The sequence below is a fragment of the Mustela nivalis genome, assembly GCF_964662115.1.
Source record: "Mustela nivalis genome assembly, chromosome: 3".
NCBI lineage: Eukaryota > Metazoa > Chordata > Mammalia > Carnivora > Mustelidae > Mustela > Mustela nivalis.
Window position 1 is genome coordinate 120,240,537 of NC_139022.1, and position 14,140 is coordinate 120,254,676.

The window sequence follows — 14,140 nt, forward strand, 5'->3', positions numbered from 1 at the left end:
TCTAAGCATCTTTCATACCTTAACTTACTGAATGCTCCCCACAGCCTGTGAGGCAGCAACTACCAACATCTTTATTGGACGAAGGTGGAGAGGGAGGCACAGAGAGGTCACATAAGTCCCCTGGTGTCACACAACTGGGAAGTGTGAAGGCAGGTACAGCCGCGCCTTTGCACTCGGGAGGCGCTCCACAATGTCTCAGGTTTACCTAGTAATGATTCAGTAATCCTGTGAGATACTCGTCGCTCACGGCGATAGGTGTGGTCACCATCCGTCACCAAACGTTATTATGGTATTCCTGACCATGTTCCCTCTAGTGTATTTTTATCTTTGTGACTTATGTATTTGATAACTGGACGTTTGTACCTCTTTTTTTTTCTTTTTAAAGATTTTATTTATTTATTTGACAGAGAGAGGGGGAGAGCATAAGCAGGGAGGAGGGGCAGGCAGAGGAAGAGGGAGAAGGAGAATCCCCAGGAGCAAGGAACCTGATGTGGGACTCGATCCTAGGACCCTGGGATCATGACCCGAGCCAAAGGCAGACTTTTAACTGACTGAGCCCCCCAGCACCCGAAGTTTGTACTTCATAATCCCCTTTATTTCACATTCCTCCTGCCATTGGCAACCACCAGCTCTCAGTATTTAAGACTGTTTGTTTGTTCATTTGTTTGTTTTTTAGATTCCACATTTAAGTGAAATCACAGGGTATTCTTCCTGTTTCCCTCCTGTCACTTAGCAGAATACCTTCTAGGTCCACTCAAGGGATTATGGGTGCTTTGTCTTTGTAATATTATATCTTGAAGACTCTCTTTCATGAGTGTGTGTTGCTTTTAAAATAATAAAAGACAGCATGGAAAGTACTGTTGATTGAAAACATAGAGCCATTTTCACCTCTGAGGTTTGGAACCGCCTGGAAAGTGGGGCTGGTAAGAGCACACGTTCCCCAAGGCTGTGGTCAGGATGGAGAGAGGTGAGCCTTGTACGGTTTGTGGGTGGTGCGGGTCGCAGAGGAGGTGCTGGCTGAAGCTTCTTCCTTCTCTCCCGCCTCTAGGCTGTTGACCCCATGCTGCCCTCCTGCCGTGACTCAGCACCCATTCCTCTCTGGGCCCTCCTCCAGCTAGAGGGAGCTCTGGAGAGGTGGGAGCAGTGGCCCTCTATCACCTTATCACCTCTCTCCTTTATCAGCAGTAGGTGGGGTTGGATCCCCATCACTATTGAAGAGCTGAGATCCGAAGGCTCCCACATCCCTGGCCAAGTTGGACAGGTTGCCTGAGTTTTGGGGCAAGGCCATGGCGTGGTATCTTTGGGGCCAATCCTGTTGGGTCTTGGTTTTTTTATTTGCTAGCCCAGAAGGATTTGGAGGATCAGCATTTCCCTGCTGTGCTGGGATGGCTCGCCAGGCTTCACTTCCCTGAGAGAGAGGGTATTAAATGGCTGGCTTTGGAAGCCACGCCACTCCTCTGCTTTGTGCCTGGCAATCTTTGCCATCCTTAAGTGTCTCTTGTTCTGAAACTTGGCCGTCTTATTTGTTGCAAGCTGAAACTTGGCCCAGCGATTATTGATAGGGAAGTGCTTTCTCTGCACTTGGCAGGACTCATTAACTGTGTATATCCTGCCCAGTCAAAGGCTTTGGCTTCTCCGAGGTAGAGAGGAGAGACCAGCTAGAGATTCGGTAATATAAATATGTTGACAGGAAAATGGACTTCTCATCATTTTCCTTCCTGTCCTTACGTGGAGGGCATCACTTCTTTCTGTTTGCTCACAGATACGCATACCAATCCATCATCCATTATTTTAAAATACCCAGTGTATACTCTGCCTGAACGTAATAATAGCAGATATATTGGTGAACAAGGCAAACGTGCTTTTAGGCTTTTGAAAATAAAAAATACACAGTCCTAAGCGAGGACTAAGAGAGAATGAAGGCCACTGTCCCAGGTCACCCAGCTAGGAAGCGCTGTCAGGACTTGACGCAGGCCCAGCTTTTCCCTCAGAAGCCCCTGAGAGGAAATACTCCAGGGGCTCCCACCCAGTTTCCAGGTGTGCCAGTCCTCCTTCCCCAGTTCTCCCTCACGATTAACCCACGGTGGCTTCTAAACTTTGTTCCGTGTCTCTGGAATTGTCCACATGGCTGTCAGAAAACGACAGCGTGGTTTCTTGCCTTCCCAAAAGGCGCTTAGCTGGTAAGTAGTGAAGTTGGAATTAGAACCTAAGTCCTGTGTGGTTTCCATTCCATAAATCAGTTTGTGGAAATTTGCCCGTTTCTAGTTTGGACAAAGATGGGGACATGGGTGAGATGCCGTAGGTTAGGCTCCTGTAGAAATAGCTTTCTCAGCTACATTACTGAGGGAAAGAGAGAGTCTGGTATTCGTGGAAGCCAACAACAAGGTAGGCTCAAGTGCTTTTTGGGGGAAAAAGAAGACTTAATGATTGTTTACTGCCTAGGCCTACTTTTCATTACTTGATTCCTCCCTCCTATCTATCTGTTTTCCCATCCACCCATTCATGCTCCTGCTTACTCACTGTCCCATGTGTCCATCTGTCCATCCTTCCACACACCCATCCTTCCATACCTCACTCCCTTCCATCCACCCACCCATTCACCCATCCACCCACCCTCCCCTGTTCCCATCTACCCACTGGCTATCTCGGGCCAGGTTAGGGTCTGTGGGGTAGACTAAAATGAATCAGACATGGGCTTAACCATTCAGAGCTCAAAGCCAAGTTCGAGAATCTTTGAACACCGATGACTGGGGCACCAGGAGGTCTGTGGAGAAAGGCCTAGTAAGGTGTGAATTAGTAGCTGGGGAGCAAGAGCGCTTCACGGAACAGGCTGTGGTTGAATTAGACTTTGTAGGGTAAGCCCAGTATGGGGAAGGCGCTCCAGGTGGAGGAAAGAGCCGAAGAAAGGCATGAAAGTAGGAGGCAGAAGGGCACGGGCCACAGCAAGGGGTGTGTACGGGATGGAGTGGGATCCTGGAAAAGTAGATGGGCCAAGTCACCAGTGCGCTGTGTGCCTGGCCAGGGTGTCCACACTTTGTGTCAGGCAGCAGGGAGCCGTTGACATTTGTCCAACGAAGGTTTCTGGTTGAAGGCCGTGAGGGGAGAACTGGGGAAGGAGGACTGGCACACCTGGAAACTGGGTGGGAGCCCCTGGAGTATTTCCTCTCAGGGGCTTCTGAGGGAAAAACTGGGCCTGCGTCAAGTCCTGACAGCGCTTCCTAGCTGGGTGACCTGGGGCAGTGGCCTTCATTTTCTCTTAACATGAGCAGATAGTGGTACTTCTACATACCTCATGGACTCCTCCTGGAGACAGGTGAGGTGCTGCTTATCTACCCCTCCAGAGACCATAGGCGGCCTTGGGAGGTTGCCATCTTCCTGAGGCCCACGAGACCTGAGCCTCTGGGAGGCTAGGCTTTGGCGCACCATTCCTCAGTGGACTGGTGCCTGCCAGCCAAGGGCATTAGCGGTGTCTGAACCCGAGGCCACTTTGGCTGCCTATCCTGTCTCTATGTCTGCTGCCCTCAGAATACCCTGCTTGCATTTAGGTTGGGCCCTTCCCCTGCGTGGGGCCGGTCCTGCTGTGACCTTCCAAGGGCCAGATTTCCTCCCGTGGGAATAGAGTCGAAGCCTTTCCTGTGATGGGTCACAAACCTCACTGTCCAAAGAGAAAATGTTTTCGGGCAGGGATGCTACAGCTGTATACTGTGGGACACAGACCAAGCCCCTCCTCAGTTCCAGGGGCCTGAACTGTATTTGACACAGCCATCCGGCATCAAGAGGCTGGGGAAAATAGAAAGTTTTTGCCTTGTCTGCTCCATTCTTTGGCTCTGACCCCCACAGGCTGCTCATCTGACAGGCCGGCTGGGAGCCTTCCCTCACGCCTGCTGCTGCCCAGCCAGGTTGCTAGGAGACCTCGCTAGTGACTGATCACCACCTGAGCTGCTTCTACCCACTCTTGGCCCTTGAGACCTTTGTTTGTTCCTAGAAGAAGAAACAACGTGTTTCTGAGGCTGGGTCTGGAGCATGGCAGTGAGTTTTAGATGCCCCCTCACCTTTGGGAGAAAGTATTTTCTGCGAAGTGCAGCCTTCTATGCAATGCTGCCTACTAGAACTTTCTGCTGTGATGGGAACGTACTGTTTCTGCTCTATTCAGTGTGGCAGCCACGTGTGGCCGGTAACTGCCATATTGGACAGATGAGGGTGCCCATCCATGGATATATTCAAGACAAGGTCAAGATAAAAGGTTCACTTCTGGGCACCATCCCCAGTCTGTCCTTGCTGGGACCTCTATGGATAATTGTCAGATGTCACTGAGTGAAATTAATTTTCATAAACCAGTTGTATTCCTTATGCTCTGTTTTCAGGTCCTCCTTATTTGTAGATACCCAGAATGTTCCCAAAGTTCTAGCTTAGCTATACTTTTATTACCCTGCCTTGTTGACTGGCAATTAAGGCTTAATTATTTTCTCTCATTACTGTATTGTCTTCTTATTTACCATTTTAAAGCATTGCTTAATAGCTCACTGAGTTAGCCATTGTCTTATTGTTGAACATTTAGGTCATTTGCATTTTCTTGCCATCATTATGGACTCCTGTGAACAGGATCTGAGTACCCTTCTTTTGTTGTCTTTACTTGAATAGTTTCCTGGTCTTAAATTCTTAGGGATGAGGGAGAAGAGGCTTTAAAAACCTATTGCCAATTTTTGTCTCTGGAGGATTGAGTCTGTTTTTATCAGTAATGAGCAGACTCATTTTACCACCTGTTTTGTCACCCACGCTAGATGTTCCCATTATTCTTCGTTTCTGGTAATTTAATAAATATACATCTCTACTTTTTCGGAGGAAAACTCTCTTGGCAGAAGAATCCCCTGGTTTCTGTTGCCTGTGGCCCATTAGTAACTGTGTTTTCTACTTGGATCTTTGTATCCTGGATTTTCAGTTAGGTCCTCTGAGAGGCCTCAGTGAAGGTCACTTGGTAAGTCTTGGTGACCCTTTTGAAGGTGGCCTGTGTTACATGTGTGTTGTGTGGTGAGGTGCCTCCAGGGATACGTGTTCTCTGCTGAAATACCCCCAGAGATGACAAACTTACTTACTCTTTGGTGGCAAATGGCAGAAGTCCGGAAGGGAGTTTATTGGCTCATGTAACTGAAAAGTCTAAGGGCAAACCCGGTCTTCAGGAACAGCTGGCTCCAGGTGTCCACAGACCTCATTATCTGCCCTTCTCCATTTGTGGGCTCTGTTTCCTTTGTCAGGACCTCATCCTCAGGCAGGGTCTCAGAAGGATTGGCCACATAGGCTATAAGACTCTCCAGCCTTTCATTCTACCTGTTTAGCAACCCCAAAGAAAGAAAAAAAGCCACTTTCCTGATAACTTAAGCAAAAAACCATAAAACCCCAGACTAACTCAGAACTACCCAGATACAACCCTGTTGGCCTGCCGTGGGTCACTTGTGCAAGTGTGAACCACTAGCTATGGCTGAGAGGGCCAGCAGTGAGTGGCTGGGCCTGGGCTGTGCACTGGGACCCGATGGGCTGAGCTTCTTATGATCCCCTTGCACCAAGAGAGAGAGGCAGTTGCCAAAAGAAGAGAGTTGTGAATCTGCAAAGGGGATAAGGCAGCTGTCCCAGATTGGACCTTGGTCACTGCATTCACTTGTATGAACTCGGTTTCATCATCTGCGTGCGAGGAGACTAGGGAGTTGGGGCGTGGAAGTGGTGGTTAATGTTCTTTCTGATCTCTGAGTTCTGTGATACCAGCTCTTCCCTGGAGGAGGAGGGAGTCACACAGTGATCAGCTTGCAGCTGGGACGGAAAGGGATGGGCCTGGGGGTGGTCCCCACCAGCTGCTGCTTTGCGGTTGACTTTTAGGAAGCCCTCAGCCCCTGACTGGACTGGCTGGGGCCCCATGGGTGGGGCAGGGCTCCCTGTTTTGAGAGTTGTCCCCACCTCCTCCAGGCTGGGCTCCGAGAGCTTCACAAGGGGGAAGATTGTTCCACAGAGGTGCCCGGGCCAGTAAACACAAGTGGCCACTGTGTGTCTGCTGTCAAGGGTGTGGGCTGAGGCGTTAGTCACTGCCAGCCAGCAGTGGAAGGCTGGGCGGGGGCTCCTCCATCCTTTGCTGGACCCCAGCCTTCCCTCCGCCAGTGGGAGAGATGGACGTCAGAGGCCACAGGCAGCCACTTGTTCTTTATGTGACTCCTTGCTTGTCAACTCCCACAGGTGCCCCATCCACTTGGACCACCCCTAGCTTTCCAAGACCCACCCACTCTCCAAGACACCCCCACATCTGACCGCAGAGGGAGCTTGGGCATCATTTCCTCGCCCTTCTACTGTATGAGAGGGAAACTGAGACCCAGGCAGAACCTTTTCAGAATCTGACCTTGGGCAAAGAGGTCCACACATGGATGCTGAAGCCACATGGACCTGCATTCAACTCCCGGTCCTATTATCTACCTGCTGTATGTCCTCAAGCAAGTGACTTCACCTCTCTGAGCATCAGTTTTCTTCTACATAAAATGAGGCTCTTAATAGTACCTCCTTGGGGGCGCCTGGGTGGCTCAGTGGGTTAAGCCGCTGCCTTCGGCTCAGGTCATGATCTCAGGGTCCTGGGATCGAGTCCCACATCGGGCTCTCTGCTCAGCAGGGAGCCTGCTTCCTCCTCTCTCTCTCTGCCTGCCTCTCTGCCTACTTGTGATCTCTCTCTGTCGAATAAATAAATAAAATCTTTAAAAAAAAAAAAATAGTACCTCCTTGGTGTAAAAATTAATCCGGGGGATCAAACTGTGTCCTCTTGTGCCCTCTCTAGTCATTGTTGCTTCGGCTAGTTTTATTTTCAAGCTCTGCTTGCAAGCACATGTCCCCGAAGCTCCAGGCCTGCTGCCTCAGTGTTGGAGGCTGGCACGAAGCAGGGTTTGGGGCAGCCTCAGCCGCCTCCGCTACTGTTGTGAGCTTGCATCTCATTGGCTAATGTGGTCACATTCTTGTTCCGATTGACCAGGACGAGTCGCCCACCCACTTCTAGAGTTGAAAGTGGACTCTGCTCCATTGTATTTTGGGGACTGGGAAGGTCGGTGGGTTAGCTCCACTGAAGAAAAATCAGGAAGGGTGAGTTATGTCATAGGAGGACAATGATTCCTACCACCAGTGCTGCCTCGTTCACTAGAAAAGTTTCTGCCCTATAACATGAGCTCAGTATATAATGGTTGAATGGATGAATGGAGGGGGGGAGAAGTTGATTCCTGGGAGTCTAGTGTAGTGAAGAGAACACTGGCCTGGGGGTTAGGAGACCACCAGAGCTCACAGTCTTGGATGGGTTCTGATACCCCTTTGAGTCTTAGTCTGCTAATCTGGGAAATGGGCATAATGGCTAACACCTGCCTTAATAGCTTATGGGTGGATAAATTTTGGTACTTTTAGTACCCAGTAGCTGCCAAGCACTTTGTTGGTTGTGGTCTTCATTTATCTTTAGCAACGGGAGATGGAGCAGGGTGCTCATCGAGAGGGACTGGTTGAGAAGAGATTTGGGATTTAGGCTCTCTGAGCAAGGTGGGCTTGCATTTGAATCTGCTTTTCCCCCTTACTTGCTATGTGACCTGAGGCCTATCATGGTGCCTCTCAAAATCTCAGTTTTCTCATCTGTAAGTAGGGAATACTAATCCTTATCTCCAAGGGCTAGATGGAGGATGAAGTGAGAAATTCCATTTAAGGGCTGTCCTGGCACCCAGTGAGTGCTCAGGCAATGTTAGCTGTGTTTATCATCAACCTTATTATGTTTTCTGACATTGGGGTAAGCAGCTTGCTGCCTCAACCAGGCTTTTAAGGAATTTAATTTTGGCCAAGTCACTTTAGGCACCATGACCGCTGCCAACTAACCCTTTTCTGGCAGGCTCTGTTCTCTATAATCTGAGCGAGGTGCTGGGCAGTGGGTGTCCCTCGGTGTTGACACTGGCGCCCAGGGCTGGTCAATGCCACCTTTCAGGAGGCGGGCAAGGTCTTGTGCACTCATGGGAAATAGTCCCTGCCTGGGCCTCCCCCAATTCCGGGGGAGAAAATACTATTTTGAGGAAACCCAGGAAGAGGTGACATGCAGCCTCTTTTTACCGCCTTTGAGGAGTGAAAGGTGAATGATTGGGGGTGGGGGTGGCTCAAGCCCAGCTCAGCTCTCCCCTGTACTGCTCTGGCTGGGGCTCAGGAGAGCATGGTCAGGGTGGTCACCGTGCTCACCCGGCCCCAGCTCTGGCCATCCCGCTGAGCTCTCCACCTTCTTCTCCGTCCAGGAGCTGAGCAGGTCTTCCCTCCTCTTCTGTGTTTAGAGGGATGGAGCATGCGTGTTGTGCAATGTGTAAGGGTACTTTGATGGCCCTCTTAGGGACACTCAAAAATCAGCATTACCAGAAATGAAAGGGCAGGTACACAATCAGGTGAGAGAGAGAGTTAGAGAGAACACGAGAGCACAAGCACCCAAGGGCTGAATTCATGAATTCCTCAGGTGTTTTCAACAAACCTTTAAAACCAAGTTTAGGTGAGAGGCCCCCACTCTACTCTGGTAGGGCAAGTGAGCAGGTGAGCTCCAGGACCGGGACTGACCCCAGGGAATGGTCCCATGTGAAATTTCCTCCCCCACACCCCAGGCCTCATGTGGAAGGGACAATGTGGGGGACGGGTGGGCCGGCCAAAGAGTGCAGACCTGGCAGCAAGGGTCCAGACCAGCCCTGTCTCCCATGTTGCTGGGGACGCTGCTTCCATCTCCTCATCTGCGCCTGAGACAGTCACAGCACCAGCACCATTGGGTAATTAAGGAGATAAGTGAGTTAGCCTGTGCTGAACTGTAGTTCTGTGACCTGGATCAGTGGGAGACCATTGTTGTCACTGCAGTGGGGGCCTGGGGACTTTGTAGCTCAGTTAACAGAAACAGATACTTTAAATGAGAATAAATTTACAAATGAGTTTAAAAAAAAAAAAAAAGGCCCACTGGCATCACTCCCTTCCGGAAGTTTCTCTGGTGAGGATCGACACCCCCTCTCAGTTCCCCTCCCCCGTGAGCATGCTGTCCAGTCACTGGCAGTAGAGGGGTGGGTCTCCAATGGGACCTTGAGGACAGGAGCAAGGGTGCTATGTCTTTGCTTGACTGACTGAGCCACCCAGGCACCCCAGCTTGGTCTTTGCCCGGAGGGTGCCCTGTGCAGGGCTGGCCTGGGAGCATCTGTAGGTGTCTGTTGGCACCGGTCTTAGAGGCTTCTGAGTTCTGGAGATGATAGTGTAATAGTGGAAAGTGCACAGAGTCTTAGAAATGAGAGGACTCAGATTCAAATTCCAGTGCCACAACCCCAGCTCCAGCCATGTCTGGCCTCTGAACCTGTAGAGTGGGGACACTGAGGTGCTGGGTGCCATGGGAGGCAATGTGAAGGCCCATTGTCCTTCATGAGGTGCTAGGCGTGTGGGAGCAGCTGGGACATCACCATTTGCGGTTCCTCAGGTCGCAGAGTTGTTCCCTGAGGCGAGCGGCATCGATGCTGTCCCCAGTGGTGAGTGACCCGGCTGCTCACGAAGTCCAGGGCAGCTTGGTACCCCGTGCTCTCCCACAGATGGCGAGTCGGAGGCTCCAGACAAGTGGCTGGCTTTCAGGGCCTGTGTTGTAGGAAAGTGTGCTCCCTCATGCAGCACAGCGCAGAGTGCTCCCAGCTGCAGCCCTTGGGGCTCATGGGGCCTCCTGAGCGCACGTGGGCTCTGCTCCCTTTTCCTGGACACTGGTTCCTTGTGGCTGGAGTTGCTTGCATGTGGTTATTTTTCCCTTGCTATCAGTTCTTAAGAGTGTGGTAAAATATGCATAACATAAAATTGACTGTTTTTAGGGTGCCTGAGTGGCTCAGTTGGTTAAGTGTCTGCCTTTGGCTGAGGTTGTGATGCCAAGGTCCTGGGATCAAGTCCTGTGATGGGCTTCCTGCTCAGCAGGGAGCCTGCTTCTCCTTCTCTTTCTCCCCCTGATTGTGCTCTCTCCCCTCTCTCTCTCTCTCTGTCAAATAAACTCTTAAAAAAAAAAAAAAGGGTGTCCTATCACTTTATTGTTCAGTGACTGGGATCTCTTACTGAGCAACTCAACAGTCTTTCCATGTTGGTATTTGTAGAGCTATGCCATTTTTGTGTTTTTATTTATGCCATAGGATGGGTATGTTGTACTTTAAAAATTATAACTGGGGTGCCTGGGTGGCTTAGTCAGTTAAGTCTGTTTTGGGTTCAGGTCATGAGCTCAGGGTCCTGGAATCGAGCCCCCCATCGGGCTCCCTGCTTATCTCTCTCCCTCTGACTGCTGCTCCCCCTGCTTGGGCTCTCCCCTGTCTCTGTCAAATAAGTAAAACCTTAAAAAAATAAAAATAAAAAACATGATTACGAAATGTCGAACATTGTCTCTCACACATGCCCTCTGCACTGACTAAATAAGCCGCGCTGGCCATTGTCAGGAGCAGCGGATCTCCTGCTCTGACCTCACGGTCCCCATAGTCCCCCACAGTCTGGACCCCTGGCCTCTGCGGGCACACTCCACGGGCCTCTGTAGGATGGCTTCCCGGGTTTGGTTTCTTGCTGTGCAGGCCTCATTGACCTTCTCTGTCTCCACTTTGCAGGCCAAGAACAAGGAGACAGGTGCTTTGGCTGCCGCCAAGGTAATTGAGACCAAGAGTGAGGAGGAGCTGGAGGACTACACCGTGGAGATCGACATCCTGGCCACCTGTGACCACCCCTACATTGTCAAGCTCCTGGGAGCCTACTATTACGATGGGAAGCTGTGGGTAAGGGCCACCTGCTGTCCCCTCTGGGTCCCTGTGGTGTGGTAGGCCAAGCTAGCCTGGTTCAGAGGCCCTCCGTTCTTTCTCAGTGTCTGCTTTGAGGGCAAGGGCTGGGGTGAGAAGAAGGTGAAGCAGAGGGGCTGGAGGTCCCGCCTCTCCTTCCCTTCCTGCAGAGCCCCCCACTTTTGCGGGGAGTGGGGACACTGGATTAGAGCAGGAAAGAACTCTAAAGTTCTGCTGCCAGGCCTCAAATCCAACTCTGGCCCTTACAAGTTGGAGAGCCCTAGGCAGGTTCTTAACTTCTCTGCCTTAGTTTTTCCAACTGCAAGATGGGGGTAATAATGGTACCTAGCTCATATGTTCGGTGACTGTTCGCTGCTTTATTATCTGTAGCAGTGGCATTGTTATTAGCTGTGGGTGCTGTGTGGGGATTCTTTTCAGTGGTGGCGCTAAGGAAGGGGGACCCTTAACAGCCCCTGTTCTCCATCAGCAGCCTGAGTGTGATGTGCACAGTGCAGCTTTGAGCCCCACCTTCCAAACTCAGGATCACCCCAAGCTTCTCTAGGGTAATCCTGCAGTGCTCCCGGGTCTGCCCCGGGCACACCCGCCCCACACAATACCTGTCCCGTGGACCTTGTCTGGTCTGAATGCCTCTCAGTTTATAAAACCTAGACTTTTGGAACACAGGTGTCTCTTTGGACTCTTTTTCAGCAAGTGTTTTCTAGGTAAAGCAACGTATCTGTGTTCCCAAAGCTCAGAGCAACATTTGTTACAGAATCACTGCGCAGAATGAGTGCGGAGTGAATTGTGGATACAGTTGCACATGTAGGCATTTTGCACATGCTTCAGAAGCACACGTAGGTGTTTTGCAGAGGGAGCTGAGGGGCGGCAGGCCTGGGTGTCTGCAGGGGTGCGGCAGCTGGGAGAGCCGGTCCAGGTCCGTGGTGCTGCACACAGTGACCAGGTTACTCACGACTGGGTAGTCAGCAGGGGGGTGTTGGAAGCTCGACTGCCTATCATGGTAGTTCCTGAAGTTCAGAGAGAGCGTGACTATGCTTTAGTTACATTTTAGGAAATTAATGGGAAGTTAGGAGGTGACAAGTGGTGCTTTGTGATTTTAAAATAAGGGGAGGGGGCACCTGGGTGGCTCAGTAGGTTAAGAGTTTGCCTTCAGCTCAGGTCATGATTTCAGGGTGCTAGGATTGAGCCCCGCATCGGGCTCCCTACTCAGTGGGAAGCCTGTTTCTCCTTCTCCTACTCCCTCTGCTTGTGTTCCTGCTCTTGCTGTGTCTCTGTCTGTCAAATAAATAAATAAAATCTTTAAAAAAGGGGGGGATTTATTAATTTATTAATTTATTATCATGTATTTATCCCAGGTTTGTTTTCTTTATTTATGTTTGTTTATTTATTATTTATTTATCCCAGGTTTTATTTATTTATTTATGTTTGCACGGGATGCCAATTTTTAGGAACAAGTCACTGATGCTTGATGGGGAAAACTGAGTTGTTTCATTTGGGAAAAGAATCCTGCTGTTTAAGAAAACCAAAGGAGGGACGCCTGGGTGGCTCAGTTGGTTGGGCATCTACCTTTGGCTCAGGTCATGATACCACAGTCCTGAGATCGAGTCCCACATCGGGCTCCTTGCTCAGCGGGGAACCTGCTTCTCGCTCTTCGTGTTCTGCCCGCAGCTCTCTGTGCTCCTGCTCTCTCTGACAAATAAATAAATAAATAAATCTAAAAAAAAAAAGAAAAAGAAAAAGAAAAGAAAACCAAAAGAGAGTTTAGAAACTCCCATCAGAGTTGATCCTTCTCATTTGATGGAGCCTAAGGAAGCCACTGTCTGAGGGCAGTGAGAATGTGACCCGCCCCCCCAGCTCGCCCAGTGGTCTGTCCATGGATTCTGCCTCCCCTTCCAGTCCTGGATAGAAACCAACTTCCCTTTACCTCTCTGAGTGTCTCCTTGGGGCGCCTCCTGGATGTCACTGGGGGTTTAAAACCACCCCCAGACTGCCAGCTGCAGAATCCAAACCCTTCCTCATCTATGGTCTCTAGGTATCTCAGGGGGTGCTGAACAGGATGGAGACCCAGGCACAGAGAGGACATGCCCTCTAGCTCGTGGTCACACCTGTGCCTACGTGTTTCCTCTGTCCTGATTCATCGAGCTGCTTTTTCAAAAGCTTTCTCTTTTAAGAAATTAAATATATATATATATATATATATATATATATATATATATATAGTTAGCAGAAAAAAATGAGAATATACAGAAAAAGAAGATTAAAACCGTTCAAATTTTTGTACCAGAGATAACCATACCTAAAAAATATTTTTCTAGGCTTCTAAAATATATATATACACAAACATACTCATACCCACAGGTTTTTAAGTTTTATTTTTTAATTTAAAAAAAAATTATTTATTCATTTGATAGACAGAGATCACAAGTAGGCAGAGAGGCAGGCAAGGGTGGGGGAAGCCGACTCCCTGCTGAGCAGAGAGCCCGATATGGGGCTTGATCCCAGAGCCCTGAGATCATGACCTGAGCTGAAGGCAGAAGCTTAACCCACTGAGCCACCCAGGTGCCCCCCAACAGGTTTTTTAAAAAGAATTGACCCCATACTTACAACTTTACCTTTAACTCTTTTTACTTAAGTCTTATTTATTTATGAAATATTTTTATTTATTAATTTGACAGAGAGTGAGCACAAGCAGAGGGAGCAGAGGGAAGTGGGAGAAGCAGGATCCCTATTGAGCAGGGAGCCCGATGTGTGACTCAAACCAAGGACCCGGGATCATGACCCGAGCTGTAGGCAGCTGCTTAATCGGCTGAGCCACCCAGGCGTCCTTTATTTATTTATTTTTTTAAAGTAATCTCTACACCCAACATGGGGCTTGAACTTTCCACCCTGAGATCAAGAGTTGTGTGCTCTACCAACTGAGCCAGCCAGATACCCCATTTACTTAAGGTCTGTTGAGAACCACTTTTCATGTGAGTGGGGGAAACACCTGCATCTTCATATTTGATTATTTGGTAGAATTCCATCTTCTGACTGTGCCTTTCTCCGTTGTTAGATATGTACACTGCTTCCTTTTTTTTTTCTGTTAGAAACAAAGTTGTGATGGACCTCTTTGAATTTTTGTCTGCTTGTCTGTGAACCTCTTTAGGAATATTTTTTTTTTTTTAAGATTTTGTTTATTTATTTATTTGACAGACAGAGATCACAAGTAGGCAGAGAGGCAGGCAGAGAGAGAGGAGGAAGCAGGCTCTCTGCCGAGCAGAGAGCCCGATGTGGGGCTCGATCCCAGGACTCCGGGATCATGACCTGAGCTGAAGGCAGAGGCTTCAACCCACTGAGCC

At 49.6% G+C, this 14,140-nt stretch overlaps 1 protein-coding gene across 2 annotated transcripts in view; it reads left to right on the top strand.

Annotated features, from left to right (window-relative positions):
* The window catches only part of STK10 (serine/threonine kinase 10), a 120,464-nt gene that overhangs the window by 12,675 nt on the left and 93,649 nt on the right, over positions 1-14,140 (top strand). The window contains exon 2 of one of the 2 annotated variants that reach the window (XM_082726102.1): positions 10,620-10,784. In XM_082726102.1, the coding sequence (XP_082582228.1) occupies positions 10,620-10,784 (165 nt within the window). The remainder of the gene's footprint in view (positions 1-10,619; positions 10,785-14,140) is intronic. The other variant, XM_082726103.1, reaches the window with a different exon arrangement.